Source organism: Catharus ustulatus, chromosome 15 (genome assembly GCF_009819885.2).
Source record: "Catharus ustulatus isolate bCatUst1 chromosome 15, bCatUst1.pri.v2, whole genome shotgun sequence".
Lineage (NCBI taxonomy): Eukaryota > Metazoa > Chordata > Aves > Passeriformes > Turdidae > Catharus > Catharus ustulatus.
In genome coordinates, this window is record NC_046235.1 from 2702301 (window position 1) to 2715941 (window position 13641).

Genomic DNA, 13641 nt, shown 5'->3' on the forward strand with positions numbered 1-13641 from the left:
TGGCAAACCTGGGCATGAATGGAGACTGAGCATGGGATAAGCATGGGAGGAGAGGAATGCTGTGATCTGTGGGGACAGGGAAGGGAGTGGAGGAACCCTGGGAGTGGAGGAACCCTAGGAGTGGGTACAAGGGAAGGGAACGAATCTGAGGGCACAAGGCGCTGAGCTGGCTCTGTCTGTCACACTCAGAAACCTTTCAAGCCCCAAAGTCCCTTCCCTCCCCAGGAACAGCCCAAGGACCCGACTACCCGCACCCCTTCCCCAGCTCCGTCCCGGCGATCCCCCGCGCCCCCCCGGCTCTCTCCAGCCCCCGCCCCTGGCCCGCCCCGGTCCCTCCCCTCCCGCCGCAGCCGCGGCTCCGGGGCTGGGCAGGCGGCGGCGGGGGCGCCGCTCCGGCGGGCGGCGGGGCCATGCTGGGCAAGGACTACATGCTGGCCATCGTCCTGGTCAACTGCGACGGTCAGCACGGGGGGCACGGGCACGGGCACAGCCCGCGGGGTCAGGGGCGGGGTGCAGGACCGGGGATGAGCTGCGGGGCCGGGGTCGGGTTGGGGGACCGGGGATGAGCAGCGGGGCCGGTGCCGGAATGCGGGGCCGGGGTCGGGGTCGGGTTGCGGGGCCGGGCCCCGAGGGTGGGAGCGGCGGCCGCGCCCGGAGCTGTCCGCGGTGCTGATCGGGGCCCGGCCCCGCCACTCCCCGCCCCGCCAAGGTCGCCGGGAGCCCACCCGCTCCAGAGGCACCTCCATATCCAGGTGTCCCCACACCCGGAGCAGCCCCCCAGTGCCACCCCCGGGACCCCCATCCCCCGGGAGCCCCGCCCGGCCCCACAGCACCGGCCGCTCAGAGCGCGCCGCCCCCGCGGGCCCGGGCTCGCTCCGGCCGCGCTGCGCCACGGGCTCGAGTCGGAGCCCGCGCAGGGCTGGGGGTGCTGGGGGTGCGGGGCCACGGCTGCCGCTCCCTCCGGCTGCAGCCCCCGGGCACAATCCGCTGCCCGGGCCCCGGCGTCTGTCGTGGCCCCTTTCCCGGCCGAGGCCAGGGGAGCACTTGGCTGAGCCCGGGTACCCCGCAGGGTTCCCGGCCTGGCAGGCCCAGGCTGCCCCTGCCCTCTGTGCCCTGCCGAGGTTCTGTTGTCCCCCCGCGGGAGCCAGCGAGGCAGTTCCCTGCACTGGGGTCTGCCACCGCTGCAGCCACGCTGGCATCGTGCCATGTTCCCTTGCCAGGCTCCTCTCCCAGCCCATGTACCCAGCCACGCACCCAGAGGCCATTGCAAAACCCTTCTGCTGCTGCTCAAAGCTGTTGGCTCCTCAGGGCAGTTGGGGGATCTTCCTCTCTCTCCTGTATCTCACACGCTCTCTCTCTGCACAGACAACCTCTGGAGTGACCAGAGCCTGGAGACAGACCCTGACCTTCCCCCAAGCTGGAGGAAAATCTGTGACTCTCTGGGTACCTATTACTGGCATGTGCCAACAGGCACAACACAGTGGCAGCACCCTGCACGCACCACCGGCCCAGGAGGGCACACGGAGGCTGATGGAGAGGAGACACTCCAGGGAAGGGTAAGGAATGTGGGCAGGGGTGTGAAGGCTGGTGTTGGATTCCACCCTTGGCAGAATCCTGCTGAAGGGCCCTCTGAACTGGTCCAGCCTCCCCTTGGAGCACCCTGCCTGTGTGACCCTGAAGTCCTGCTCGGCCCCATTCTGGGGTTAAGCCCTTTGAAAGGCTCCACAAGCCCCATCCTGGGGCTCATCCTAGTTGGGACTCATCTTGACTACCCAAGATGCTCACAAGCTTGTTGCTGTCCTGGGAGGGAGGGCTCCTACCTGGTGCCTCCTGCCTGTCTCTCTTTCAGCTGTCACCCCTTTTCTCTTCTCTTCTCTCCCAGGAATGCCAGGGCCCTGCAGCGAAGCACTTGGCCAAGGACCGGCCCATTCCCAGCCCCATGGCTTCACTGTCCCGGAGGTGGGGCAATCCTTGTGCTTTGCTGGCTTGTTTGTGGGGTACCATCGATCCTTGACCAGCACTGGGTGCTTCCCCCAGAGCAGCTGAAACCAGCAGGACCATGCTGGGCACCTCCATGGGATGTTTCCCAGCTGCTGGTTCCTGATGCTTCCCTGGGTGCCCCAGGAGCACACGGAAGGAGCTTTCCCTCACTGCCCCATCCCTCTGCAGGCACTCGCTGTCCTGGCACGGAGATGACTTCCAGCACAGCGCAGAGCCCGGCTCCAAGGTACCGCACCCGCCAGCTCCACTGCCGCATCGTGGGCTGTGCTGGCAGAGGAGGAGGAAGGTGGCAGCTGGCAGGGACATGGATGGGAGCCAGAGCAGGGGTGACCACTCTGGCACGGTGAGGGACGGAGGTGGCTGTGCCAGCGGCACTGAAGCCCCTCGTGTCTCTGCTCAGTGCTTTGCTGTGCGCTCTCTGGGCTGGGTGGAGATCCCCGAGGAGGACCTGGCACCTGGCAAGAGCAGCATCGCTGTCAACAACTGCATCCAGCAGCTCTCCAACAGCAAGGGCCAGGGCTCTGCGGAGAACCAGGGTGAGGTAAGAGCCTGGGACGGTGCTGCCAGGCAGGGCCCTACCCCAGGGCTGCTGTCGCTGAGGCTGGAGGGGAGCAGGTGGTAGAGCAAACTCTCTACACAGAGCATCCATCCCATGGTCCCAGGTGTAGAGCAGGTGGGTCTGACAGGGCTGGCCCTTGGGAACAGTGCCTGGGTGGGTCCCCACACATGGGAATGGTAGCTAGGAAGGCAGGGGAGGAACAGGGCTGACCCCACAGCTGGGGTGGAGTAGGTTGGTGGGAAAGGGGTTTGCTTACACAGGGGCTGAGGGAACCACTGTCCCTCTGCAGGGCCAGGACCTAGTGATGATTCTGAAGAAGGACACCATGAGCCTGGTGGACCCCCTCGACCGCAGCCTCATCCACCGCCAGCCCATCCTCAACATCCGTGTCTGGGGTGTTGGCTGCGACAACGGCAGGTGCCAGGGGCGAGGGCAGAGCTGGGGGCCAGGGGGTGGCTCTGCCCCTTGCAGGGCAGCACCTCAGCAGTGACCTGTCCCCTCTCCTCCCTCCCGACTGCCACCACGGCTGCAGGGACAGGTAAGGGGGCACAGAGCTGGAGGGCAGTACAGGCAGGGGGCTGCCTCTCTCGGGGTCTCACTGCCTTGCTCGTGGCCTTGCAGAGACTTCGCCTTTGTGGCCAGTGACAAGGACACCTGCGTCCTCAAGTGCCACGTCTTCCACTGCAATGTGCCTGCCAAGGGCATCGCCAAGGCTCTGCATGAGATGTGCTCCAAGGTGGGATGCAAGGGTCCAGAAGGGTGTGAGCATGGCCCGGGGATTGCGGGGGTGAGGGGAGGTTCCGGGACCCCCGTCTCTTGCAGATCGTGGCCGAGCGAGCTGTAGCGAGCAGCAGGCTGCCCCGCGCCGCCACGCTGGAGCCCATCTCTGCCGAGGACCTGCCACTGCAAGGTAGCGGCATTTCTGCCACGGTGCGCTTTTGAGCCAGAGCCCTCTGCTTGTCCGGCTGTTTCCCCGAGTCCTTGGGGATGGCGGGGACACAGCGAGGGACACGGGGGTAGCCCCACCTCTCCCGTCCTGGCAGTGGATATCCTAGAAGCGGTGCGGCAGTCGATGCAGACCTACGAGGCGCTGTACATCGGCAGCCTGCCCGTGCCCAGGGCCATGGGTGAGCGCCGCTGCTCCCCCGCAGCGGGGGACGCCCAGGAATCCCCTCCGTGCCCTGGGGCCGGGCGGCCCCTGCCCGCACCATGCCCTCAGCTGGGGCCGACAGGATGGGGTGTCCCTCTCCCCAGGGATGGACGTGTTGAACGAGGCCATCGAGAAGCTGACGAGACGCCCTGGGCGGGAGAACTGGACACCCTCCCTCATCTACGTGTCCGACACGGCCATGAGAGTGCACCATGCGCAGGTGGGGAGGGGACAGGGGGCTGTGGCCGGGGCGGGCCCGGCGCTGCCCCCGGCAGAGCGCACCTGGGGGGCGGCAGGGCTGCCCGGGCGGCGGCCAGGGGTGGATGGGCCCGCGGGGTCCCCGCAGGAGCCCGAGGAGGCGGCGCACATCTGGGAGTGCCAGGTGCGGTACGTGACCTTCCTGGGCGTGGGCCGGGACGCGCACACCTTCGCGCTCATCGTGGACACCGGGCGACGCTTCCAGTGCGCGGCCTTCTGGTGCGAGCCCGACGCCGGCACCATCTCGGAGGCCGTGCAGGCCGCCTGCATGGTGAGCACCGGCGGCCCCGGGGGACACGCGCAGCCCCGGGGAGGGCGGGGGTGCCGAGTGCCCCCCGCGCTGCCTCTCGTGTCCCCGCAGGTGCAGTACCAGAAGTGCCTCGTGGCCGCCGCACCGGGGGCGAAGGCGAAGAGCGCGGCTGGCCGGGGCCGGGCCGGGCCGGCGGCCGCGGGGGACTCTGCCCGCGGGGCGGCCAAGGCGGGGGGGGGCGGCGGCGGCGCGGGGGCCGGGGCCCGCAAGCGGGGACTCTTCTCCTTCCTGGAGGTGTTCCGCCTCCGGCGGGCCCTCCTGCACAGCCCGTAGCGGGCCGGGCCGGGCCGGGGCCGGGGCCGGAGCCGCCGGGGAGGAGCCCCCGACCCCGAGCGCGGCCCCGGCCCCGGCCCCGAGCGCGGCCCCCGCAGGGGCGGGGACAGGCGCGGCCCCGCCCCTCCCGCCCCTCCCCGCCTGGCGGGCCGGAAGGGGCGGGGCCGGGCGTGACGTGGCGGGATGGCGGAGTCCTACGTGAAGCCGGGTGAGGGGGCGCGGGGCGCGCGCGGCACTTCCGGTGCGGGGGGTCCCGGTGCGGGACAGGGCCCGGGTGGGGCCGGGTGTGCCCGGGTGGGGCCGTGGGGCCGCGCCCGGGGTCGGCTCCTCCGCGGGTCCGTGTGTGGGGGGACGCCGGGGCCGTACCGGCTGTGGGGAGCGCCGGGAGGGACGTGCCGGGGGGTCCCGCTTGGCGCGGGGGCTCCTCGGTCTCCTCTGGTCTCACCGCGCCCTTCACTGCTGCAGGGAACCAGGAGCGCGGCTGGAACGACCCCCCCCAGTTCTCGTACGGGCTGCAGGCACAAGCCGGGGGCTCCCGCCGGACCCCGCTCACCCGCCGGGCCCCCGCCCCGCCCGCGGGGGCATCCCCAGGTCAGCCCCGCGGGGCCCCGCCTGTCCCTCACCCTGCCCGGCCTCTCCCTCCGCTCCGGGCCGAGCTCCAGGGGCCGCTCCCTGCCGGGATCCGCGGGGAGCTGCGGCCTGGCTCCCGCAGCCGCGGTGCTGGGGGCGGCGGAGCCGGGGCTCAGGGTCCCCGTTCTGCGGGGCCCGGTGTCCCCGCGCTGACGGGCTCGGCGCCTCTGCCCTGTAGGTGCCCCCCCGGGCCCGCCCAGCGCTCCCGCAGACCCCGCAGCGCCGCCGCCCCGGGCGCTGGGGCCGCCCCCGCAGGGCTCTGCCGGCGCTGCCCCGCGGGCCGAGGCCCGGCCGAGCGCGGCGTGCCCGGAGCAGGAGCAGTGCAGCGTGTCCGCCGACACCGTCCTCGCCCCGCTGCGGGCCGCCCTGGACTCCTGCCGGGCCACGGTGCAGGTGAGGCTGCGGCCCCCCCCCGCACCTCTGACCCGCGGTGCAGAGGGACGGAGACGGCAGCCGGGACAGCCGGGCAGGGGCTGCCGGGTTCCCAGAGACCTCAGGGGGGAAGAGAGCAGCCCCAGAGCCGATGGGGACACATTCGCCTCACTCCCAGCTCACTTCTGCTTCCAGAAACAAGTGTGCAATGACATCGGGCGGCGGCTGACAGTGCTGGAGGACGCGTGGGCTCAGGGGAAGCTGTCGGCACCAGTGAGGAAGAGGATGAGCCTCCTGGTGCAAGGTACGGGGTGAAGGGGGCTGCAGCCGCCCCAGCAGCAGGCCCTGGGGCAGAGGCACCCGCGGGACGCTGGATCCTGCGCCCCTGACCGGGTTCCCTGTGCTGGCAGAGCTTCAGCAGCAGCACTGGGATGCAGCTGACGAGATCCACCGCTCGCTTATGGTGGACCACGTGAACGAGGTGAGCCAGTGGATGGTGGGCGTGAAGCGCCTCATCGCTGAGACGCGGGACCTGCCCACCGGAGAGACGGACGGCAGCGCTGACACCGAGCCTGCGACCGAACCCGCGCCCGCGCCCGAGCCCGAGCAGGAGGAGCCCTGACACCAGGGACGGGGCTGTGAACTGTGAGCGGGGCAGCCCCTGCCCAGGGCCACCGGCAGGAACAGGGCCCCTGCTGCTGGAGGGAGTCTGGGCACCCCCTCTGTCTCCCAATCCTCATCCAGGAAAAGGGGATTTTAATCATTGCGACATTTTAGTGGCGATTCATTATGTTTAATAAACAGCACCAACCTGCCCCCTCCCACAGTGTCCCTGAGGGTTCTGGCACTGACAGGTCATGGGGCTCCCAGGGTCAGCAGGAGATGGGATTGTTGGGTGAGACCATGGGGCTCTGGCCTTGACAGGGTGCTCTTGGCCAGCAGGATGTCAAGGGAAGAGTTGGCAGTATCTGGCTGGAGCAGGGAGCACTGTGTGTCTGTGCTGCACTGGCTGGCAAAGCTTGGCCCCTCATCTGGCAGTGGGGGTCCTACAGCAGCCCCAGAGCCAGCCCTGCTGCAGGAGGGGTTGAGGCTGGCTGGGAAGCCAATGTGTCAACAGCCCCAGGCATTAGCAGGGTTTGTGCTGCAGCCACAGCCCTGGCTCCTGTCTGGGCTCCTGCTGTCCTGGCACAGCTCAGAGCTGACTCTGGAACCCAAGAGCCCTGGGTGACCTCGGGGATAGGGAGGTCCAGGGACAGACACGTGCCCAGCCAGGTATTAACTGTGCTATTCTCCCCCTGTTCACAGGATGGCCTCACCACAGCTGAGAACAGACCCCCAGGCCCTCACCACCCCCCACCTGCAGTGTCGCCCTCTGCACCCTCCTGGTGCTGCTCACCTCCCCTCCCTGGGGGTGACGACCCTGCTGAGCCCCAACAAAGACACACACCATGTTAGCACAGGGGTTTCACGGTGTTTATTGATCAAGCATGAGCTCCTAGGCAATTGCACCAGCCACTTGTGCTAGAGCCTGAGGTGTCACACGTCCATCCCCAGCATCAGAGAGGGCTGCAGCCAGCTGGTCACGGTGCCAGCACCTCCACGAGGCCCAGGAACAGGCCCAGCCATGGCCTGGAGACGGGGAGATGGAAACTCAGATGTCCATCTCAAACTGGTCTTGATCTGCAAGGGCATGGATGGATACAGGAGCAGAGTTAGGGTGGGACTGGCGTGGCAGACAGAGGGAGCAGGAGCTGGGGCCAGGCTGTCCCAGGGGTGGCCCATGGGTCTGGGGCCTGGGCTGCTCACCTGGCATGGCCTCTTGGCTCTCATTCCGCTCCTTGAGCTCCTCCAGCTTGACGAGGCTGGACTGGGCCAGGGATGTGACACCGGGGGTCTGGGGCAGGCAGCAGGGAGGGGTCCTGGCCGCGGGTGAATTCTTGCACTCCAGCAGGAACTTGCGGTCGCAGATGATGCGGGTACCTGCCAAAAGCGGGGCCTGTCAGCCACTGCTGGCCCTGGCCACCCCCGCCCCTGAGCACCTCAGCCCAGAGCAGGGGGTGGGACCCAGTGCTGGGCCATGGCTCATGGACACATCTGGCTCTGGAGCCACCATATCTGGCTTCCCACAAGGCAGCCTGGGGCACCCATCCTGCCCAGCAGCCATTCCCCACATTATTCCTCCCCTTCAGGCTCTGGAGCTCTGCATGATGCAGCACAGGGGGTTGAGCCTGCCAGGGGCTATCCCATGGTGGCCAATATAGGCCACCCCTGTGCTGCCTGGAGGGAAGGGCCAGTCCTGGGGGACAGAGCCTGCTGGCCAGGCAGCAACAGCTTCCTGTGGTGTCCTGTTCCAGGGTGGAGCAGCAAGGGCTGGGTATCACACTGTGGGCACCCTGGGGACCCATTCCCATTGTCTCAGCCAGGAACCTGCTGCTCCCTGCAAGAGGACAACAGCTGGGTTCCATGGGACATCTCCTCCTCCAGCCTGCTGGGTGTGCAGTGTCCACCCAGGGCACTCTGCCTCCTCCCCATGCTGCAACTGCCTGCCAGCAGTGCCTGAGGGCACAGCAGCCCGTGTGCCACGTCTGCAGCCCTGCCGTTCCTGCCCATCCCTCCTGCAGCCCTGGCAGTTCCCTGCCAGGCTCTGGCAGTGGGTGCAGCCCAGGGTTCCAGGGAGCCCAGAGCTGCTGCTGGGCACTGCAACTTTTACACAGCCCACACCTGCCACGGCCCCCCAGCACCAGGCTGGGCTCTCTCACCCCAGAGAAGCTTAACTGAAGGCACACGATGGAGCCAGTGCTCACAGGGTGGGCACCTGTGGCTCCACCCAAACATGGTCAGCTCAGGAATGAGGCTCATGCTTCCCTGAGGACAGACAGCAAAGAAAAGTGGCTCAGTGGCTGACCCAGGGGGGCAGAAGGGAAAAGGAGGACAGGTCTGGGGGAGCCCTGCCACCCAGGGCTGGTGAACTCGAGTGGGCACAAACTCTGGTGTTACCTCCATGCTTTCCCTGGATCCAGTCAGCCCACCCTGAGGGACCAGCACTGCATTCACCAGGCCCTGGCACTGCCACCAGCCTGCTCCCCAGAAGCACAAGGATCTGCCTCTGCCCCTCTGTAACCATGGGGCAGGGATGAATGGTGGTCTGAACTCTGAGCAGGATCTTCCTACAAAACTTTGGGATTCCCTTTTCCACACTTTAGTGGAGGTTGCTGGGGCCACTTGGATCTGATGCCCAGAGCAAGTGCCCATGTCCTCAGGGAAGGAGCTGTGTGGAAGAGAACCCAAGAAGGGACCTGTGCAGCAAGGGCTGGGGTGGCCATGGCTGTTCCAGGGACAGCCCTATCCCCATCCTGGGTCTTGCCCCTGGTGTCACAGAGCAGACTGTGCCACCTGCCCTGGAGCTGCAGCCATCCAGGACGGGGAGACAGTGGCTCCCCAGGATGTGGCAGGAGGAGGTGGCACAGAAAAGGGACACCACACCCTGCCCCTGCACCTCCCCCCCAGAGCACACATCTACTGCACCACAACACTGCTTGTTTTCAATACAATTGCTGCTGCCACGTGGCCCCTGCCCAGGGCAGGGCACTGCACTGGGTGATCTTCCAACACAAACCTTTCTGTGACTCTGATTCTATGTGTATCTCCTTTGGTGTTGGCACTACCACTGGCGCAGCAGCAGTTCAATCTTTTTTTGCATTCTGTCCTCAAATAACAAAAAAAAGATCTGAATGTACCATGCAATAGTGCTTCTGAGGTTGATTTGCCTCTGGTATGTGGATACTGCTTGTGCAGTTTGGGTTTTCAGTACTTCTTTATGCTTTTACTGGGGAATCTCTGCTGCTGCATGTGAGGATTTGTCTGGATAAGGTGGAAGAAGGTGAAGTCTCCACCTGGTCTGACACTGATCCATTGGATTAGATACTATGTGCTGTGGAGTTTCCTGCTTAAGGAATGGATCCAACATTCCATGTAGTTACTGCATTGCTTCAGAACAAAAGCAGAACTAAGCACAGTCTAAGTGCAGAAAGTAGAGAACTGGGTCAGGAGCTAATGTTCATCTTAAGCAGTGTGCAAAAATCCTCTTCTTCCTCACAGAAAGGACTTGAGGAGCTCTTAGCAGATTTACAGCATTACAAGAAACTTAGAACTGAACCTATTACATTTTCCACAATTTCCATTTTAATGGGAAGCACTTTTCTAAGATCTGCTGCTGGGCAGGTGAAGGAACCCTGCATTCACCTGTCACTGTTGCCAAACCTGATCTCTCAGGTGACCACCTGCCAGAAGCAGCAGAACTAATCCAGAAGGAAAGAACCATAACCCAGAAGCAGGTTCACACCAATAAAAGGCTCACAAGTGGCAGGGACAAGGGCTCTGCAGACATCTGTGGCTCCAAACCCTCCCAAACCTGCCTGCACCCACGAGCTCAGTACGTGACCCTGGGGAGATGCATCACCCCAGACAGGGCAGCAGTTACTGAGGACAAGAACATACAGCCCTTTCCAAAATTCTCACACACAACCTATAAATGCTGTTTGCCTTTTATTGAGTATTCAGGTAAATATTTCACATTAATACAGGCTACATAAAGTAGAGCCACTATACGACATGAAATTTACTCAGCTTTTCCTTTTAAGTCTGTAAACAATTATACAGGTATTTACCACCCTAAAAGGTCAAAATCATGTCATCAGCTAGTTCTCTGCTGCATACAAGGAGCATTCAGTAGTGTTTAGCCAAAAGCACTAGTTTTGTCTGATTTTTTAAGTTTGAAGTGGCTAAACTAACTGGAGAACAGAATCAGTTTGTATAGGTAAGTCAATTTGTTCTTATACAATGGGCAATCGAGATTCCATTGTTACAGCCCACAGAAAATCACTTAGTTAGGCACATGAAAAAAATCCCCAGGGTTCTTCAAGGTCATAAAGATTCCCAAACCAGGCTAAAAAAGGACAGACCCCCTTAAATCAGTTGACGTACTTGAGATGCATGTTTCCAATGTGAGGTGCCCAGGTGCCAGGCCAAATCTACAGCAAGAAATAAAAAGACAAATCTATTATAAAAACAAATAAAGGTTCCTTTAACAGTGTTTTACCACTGAGGGTAAGCATAAGGCTTCCCTCAAAATACAACCAGACTGTCCAAAGGCAGGAGCTCTCCAGCTCTGGCCAAGGTCTGACTGACAACCTGTAAGGTGCTGACAATGGATATAAACCCTCTCACTTTTAACAGTCCATTACCTGGCTGAGCAGTCTTGAAATGCTGCTTGTTTTACCTGCAAGATTTAGTATCAATAGCACCATGGATATTGGGTGAACACACACACACACACACTGTAGGGAGAAGTCATGCAAACAATCTCAATCCTAGTTTCAAAGAACTGAAAAAAGCAAAGTGTCACCCAAAGTGGGTATCACAGCACCATGTAAAGCCCCAGGAAAGCACAGGTGGGAAAAGGCAGCCACACTACCTGCTGAGCATCAGTACATTCTGTTGAGTTCTGGACAACTTTGATCATGGGATTCCAGGCAGGATCTGGAGTATGGAGCCCATTAAAGAGGGGCCCTCCTGGGCCATCTGCCAGCTGGGGGTGCGAGGGTATCAGAGTGCCGCCGTACATGGAGATGGGCAGGCCCTGAGGGGACAAGACAGCACTGGTGAAGGACATGGGGAAGGGTGGCTGTAAGACCAGACAGAGCCAGGTCACCTCCATAGGCTACTGGCAGGAATCTCAGCACTGTCAGGGAACACTGGAGAAGAGTATGGAACACAGTGACTTCAGAGCTGGAGCTTCCAGCCAGCTCAGCCATTCTTCTGAACTTACACCTAGCAGAGGCTGCAGCACACACAGAGTTTTCAGATAAGCCCACAAAGCCAGGCCAGCAGCTGAACACTGTGATCTCAGTGTTCCCTCCTCTCTGCAGCACAGGACAGCTGCAGTGCACACAGGGCTGCACTGAGCCAATCAGACTGGGTTGAAGATTTTCTCTAATTCCTAATGGCCATCTAAAATAATTCTGCCTGTTCAGAAAGAGCAAGTTACAGAGCAGCTTTCTGCAATTAGAAGAATTCTCTTCCTATGTGTGAAGGGCTCTGCTTTGCCACACAGCTGCCAAGACCACATGCTATGTTCTTTTTGAAACGTTCTGTGAGTCCTCTCCTCCTGCCACTTCCCCAAGGAAGGTATGTGGTATTGAGGCCATGATTTGTGCTGAAAGCATTAAGCAAACTTGTAATCACCCTCAAGAGCTGGGCAAGCCTTGTGAAACATTTCCAGGAGACTGAGCTTCTGAGAGATGAAACACTGCAGAGTGATGAAGGCCTTCAGCTACTGACCAGAGAATATCTGCAACCTACAGACTGCGGGTTAGTTTAGATCTGCCTCCAGGTCTGGGCACCTTTTCTGGTCAGTTCTGGGATGAAAGAAGGTTTAGGACTGGGGTGACAAGCAATGGCAGCAGAGGCACACACACACACACACACACACAGGGTGAACAGGCAGAGCAGGAGATGCAATAAAGTCAGACTCTGGTCATTTCATAAATCCAACTCTCTGTAACTTACTTTAGAAAAATCCACAAAACTATTTGGCATAGGTTGGTGGAAAATATTCGAGGGAGCCACTATTCCAGAATCATCTCTCTCCATTGGCTGATGCTGAGAAAACGTGCCTGGGTCTGACAGCTGCTGATGCATTGGATGACTTCCCATGACAGGCTGAGACCAACCTGACAAACCTTCTGCAAAGAGATTAAAAATGGCTGATGAAATTCACTGCAGGCACTCGAGTAGAACTCAGCAGCTGCACACACACCTAAGGCCACCCAAAGGCACCCTGAAAACACACAGCCACAGAGGGATCTCAGGTATCCAGACAAGGGTGGAGAAGATGGGGACTACCACAACTGTGAGTTCCACATGTCCACTGCAAAATGGCTAAAATCCAACAGAGCTCCCAACACTACCTGTAAGCACATACAAGCTTTTCTTGAAAACACACAGCAATGCTGAGACATGAGTTAACCAAAGTGTGGAGGGCTTCACTGAAGCATGTAACAAATGCAGGACTCAAACGTTTGTATTAAAAATTACCAATGGAAACACTCTACACCTCAAATGCTGCACCTCCTCCTTTCCACAAAATCCAACTACCAGGAAACTGAACGTAAAACTTCAGCTGTTTCAAAGTCATTCCTTGGGAACCAAGGCTGCCTGGAACAGAAGTTATCCCATACTGTTCAAGAGTCATGAGGAAATCAATGCAAAACCCAGCATCCACAGCTCTGTCCCTGGGTGCATCAGCTGCACTTCAGCTGCCACTGAAAAATGTGAGTGGAAAACGAGAGAGGAACCTGGACAGAGGGAGCCAACAGTCAGACCTGGAAAGAGCCCCCTTAACAGACAGAAATTGTTTACTCTAAGCTCTGCACTCTGTATGAGGTCTCTGCACCATTTCAGGCTCACATGTGCCTGGTGACTTAACCCAGGCTGGATGAGAAGCACCAGCATCAGGAGGGGAAACCACTTAGCTGTGCTGTCCCCACCACTGCCACCAGCTCTCCCTCAGGACATTCCCCTGCTGTTCACAGTCTGTGGAGCTTCACTCCTCCTCTGCACCCCTCCTTTCCCAGCGCTGCTGAGAGGCCCTGGCAGGCTCTGGCAGCAGGGGGACTCACCAGACACGCTGTTGACCCCGAAGGACCAGATGCCGCTGTGGCCCACGGGAGCTGTGAAGTTGCTGCCCAGGGGCGTGGGGGTGACGGAGCCTCCCTGGCGGATCCTGGCGAGCCGCTCTGTCCCGATGGGAGGGGGCACCTTCCTGTCCTGGCTGCTGTTCCCCGCTTTTGGCTGGCCCAAGTTAGCAGGTGCAGAAGCAGCTGAGAGGGGTGAAGATGATCCTGAGGAAACTGATGGAATAGGAGATTCACCTGCTGAAGAGAGTATTTCTCTTGCTTAATTACACACAAAGCAGCAAGGGTAAATACCATCCCGTTTATTTCCCCAAAGCAAATGATAAAATGTTTTAAAGGCTTTTTTTTTTTTGGCAAGCATTCTTCAAGTCTTTCACAGAAATTCTGTCTAGGA

The 13641-nt window shown here is 61.1% G+C and overlaps 3 protein-coding genes across 13 annotated transcripts in view; 2 read left to right on the forward strand and 1 right to left on the reverse strand.

Moving 5' to 3' along the window:
* Positions 1–358: 358 nt before the first annotated feature.
* On the forward strand, positions 359–4554 carry APBB3 (amyloid beta precursor protein binding family B member 3). The gene is made up of 13 exons (XM_033073181.1): positions 359–459; positions 1366–1556; positions 1883–1959; positions 2170–2227; positions 2402–2542; positions 2850–2977; positions 3093–3098; positions 3182–3296; positions 3383–3470; positions 3604–3687; positions 3815–3930; positions 4057–4239; positions 4330–4554. The coding sequence occupies exons 1-13, from the start codon at positions 411–413 to the stop codon at positions 4549–4551; spliced, it is 1458 nt and encodes a 485-aa protein (XP_032929072.1). The 5' UTR covers positions 359–410; the 3' UTR covers positions 4552–4554.
* Positions 4555–4654: 100 nt separating this feature from the next.
* SRA1 (steroid receptor RNA activator 1) lies at positions 4655–6374 on the forward strand. The gene is made up of 5 exons (XM_033073192.1): positions 4655–4759; positions 5017–5142; positions 5402–5574; positions 5749–5857; positions 5964–6374. The coding sequence occupies exons 1-5, from the start codon at positions 4735–4737 to the stop codon at positions 6173–6175; spliced, it is 645 nt and encodes a 214-aa protein (XP_032929083.1). The 5' UTR covers positions 4655–4734; the 3' UTR covers positions 6176–6374.
* Positions 6375–7143: 769 nt separating this feature from the next.
* LOC117003322 (ankyrin repeat and KH domain-containing protein 1) overlaps positions 7144–13641 on the reverse strand; it is a 100920-nt gene continuing 94422 nt past the window's right edge. For 4 of the 11 annotated variants that reach the window (XM_033073187.2, XM_033073188.2, XM_033073183.2 and 1 more), the window contains 6 exons: positions 13233–13487; positions 12121–12296; positions 11027–11191; positions 10537–10583; positions 7360–7533; positions 7144–7233 (listed from right to left, as the gene is read on the reverse strand). In XM_033073187.2, the coding sequence (XP_032929078.1) occupies positions 7380–7533; positions 10537–10583; positions 11027–11191; positions 12121–12296; positions 13233–13487 (797 nt within the window). In that variant the 3' untranslated portion in view covers positions 7144–7233; positions 7360–7379. Of the gene's footprint in view, positions 7234–7359; positions 7534–10081; positions 10584–11026; positions 11192–12120; positions 12297–13232; positions 13488–13641 lie in introns of those variants that run through there. The other 7 variants (XM_033073190.2, XM_033073186.2, XM_033073189.2 and 4 more) reach the window with 4 other exon arrangements.

Coding starts and splice junctions, on each gene's coding strand:
- APBB3 (XM_033073181.1), top strand. CDS start 411: ATGCTGGGCAAGGACTACATGCTGGCCATCGTCCTGGTCAACTGCGAC. Junction 2,543..2,849: donor CTGCGGAGAACCAGGGTGAG/GTAAGAGCCTGG, acceptor GTCCCTCTGCAG/GGCCAGGACCTAGTGATGAT. Junction 3,297..3,382: donor TGCATGAGATGTGCTCCAAG/GTGGGATGCAAG, acceptor CGTCTCTTGCAG/ATCGTGGCCGAGCGAGCTGT.
- SRA1 (XM_033073192.1), top strand. CDS start 4,735: ATGGCGGAGTCCTACGTGAAGCCGG. Junction 4,760..5,016: donor GGAGTCCTACGTGAAGCCGG/GTGAGGGGGCGC, acceptor TCACTGCTGCAG/GGAACCAGGAGCGCGGCTGG. Junction 5,858..5,963: donor GATGAGCCTCCTGGTGCAAG/GTACGGGGTGAA, acceptor CTGTGCTGGCAG/AGCTTCAGCAGCAGCACTGG.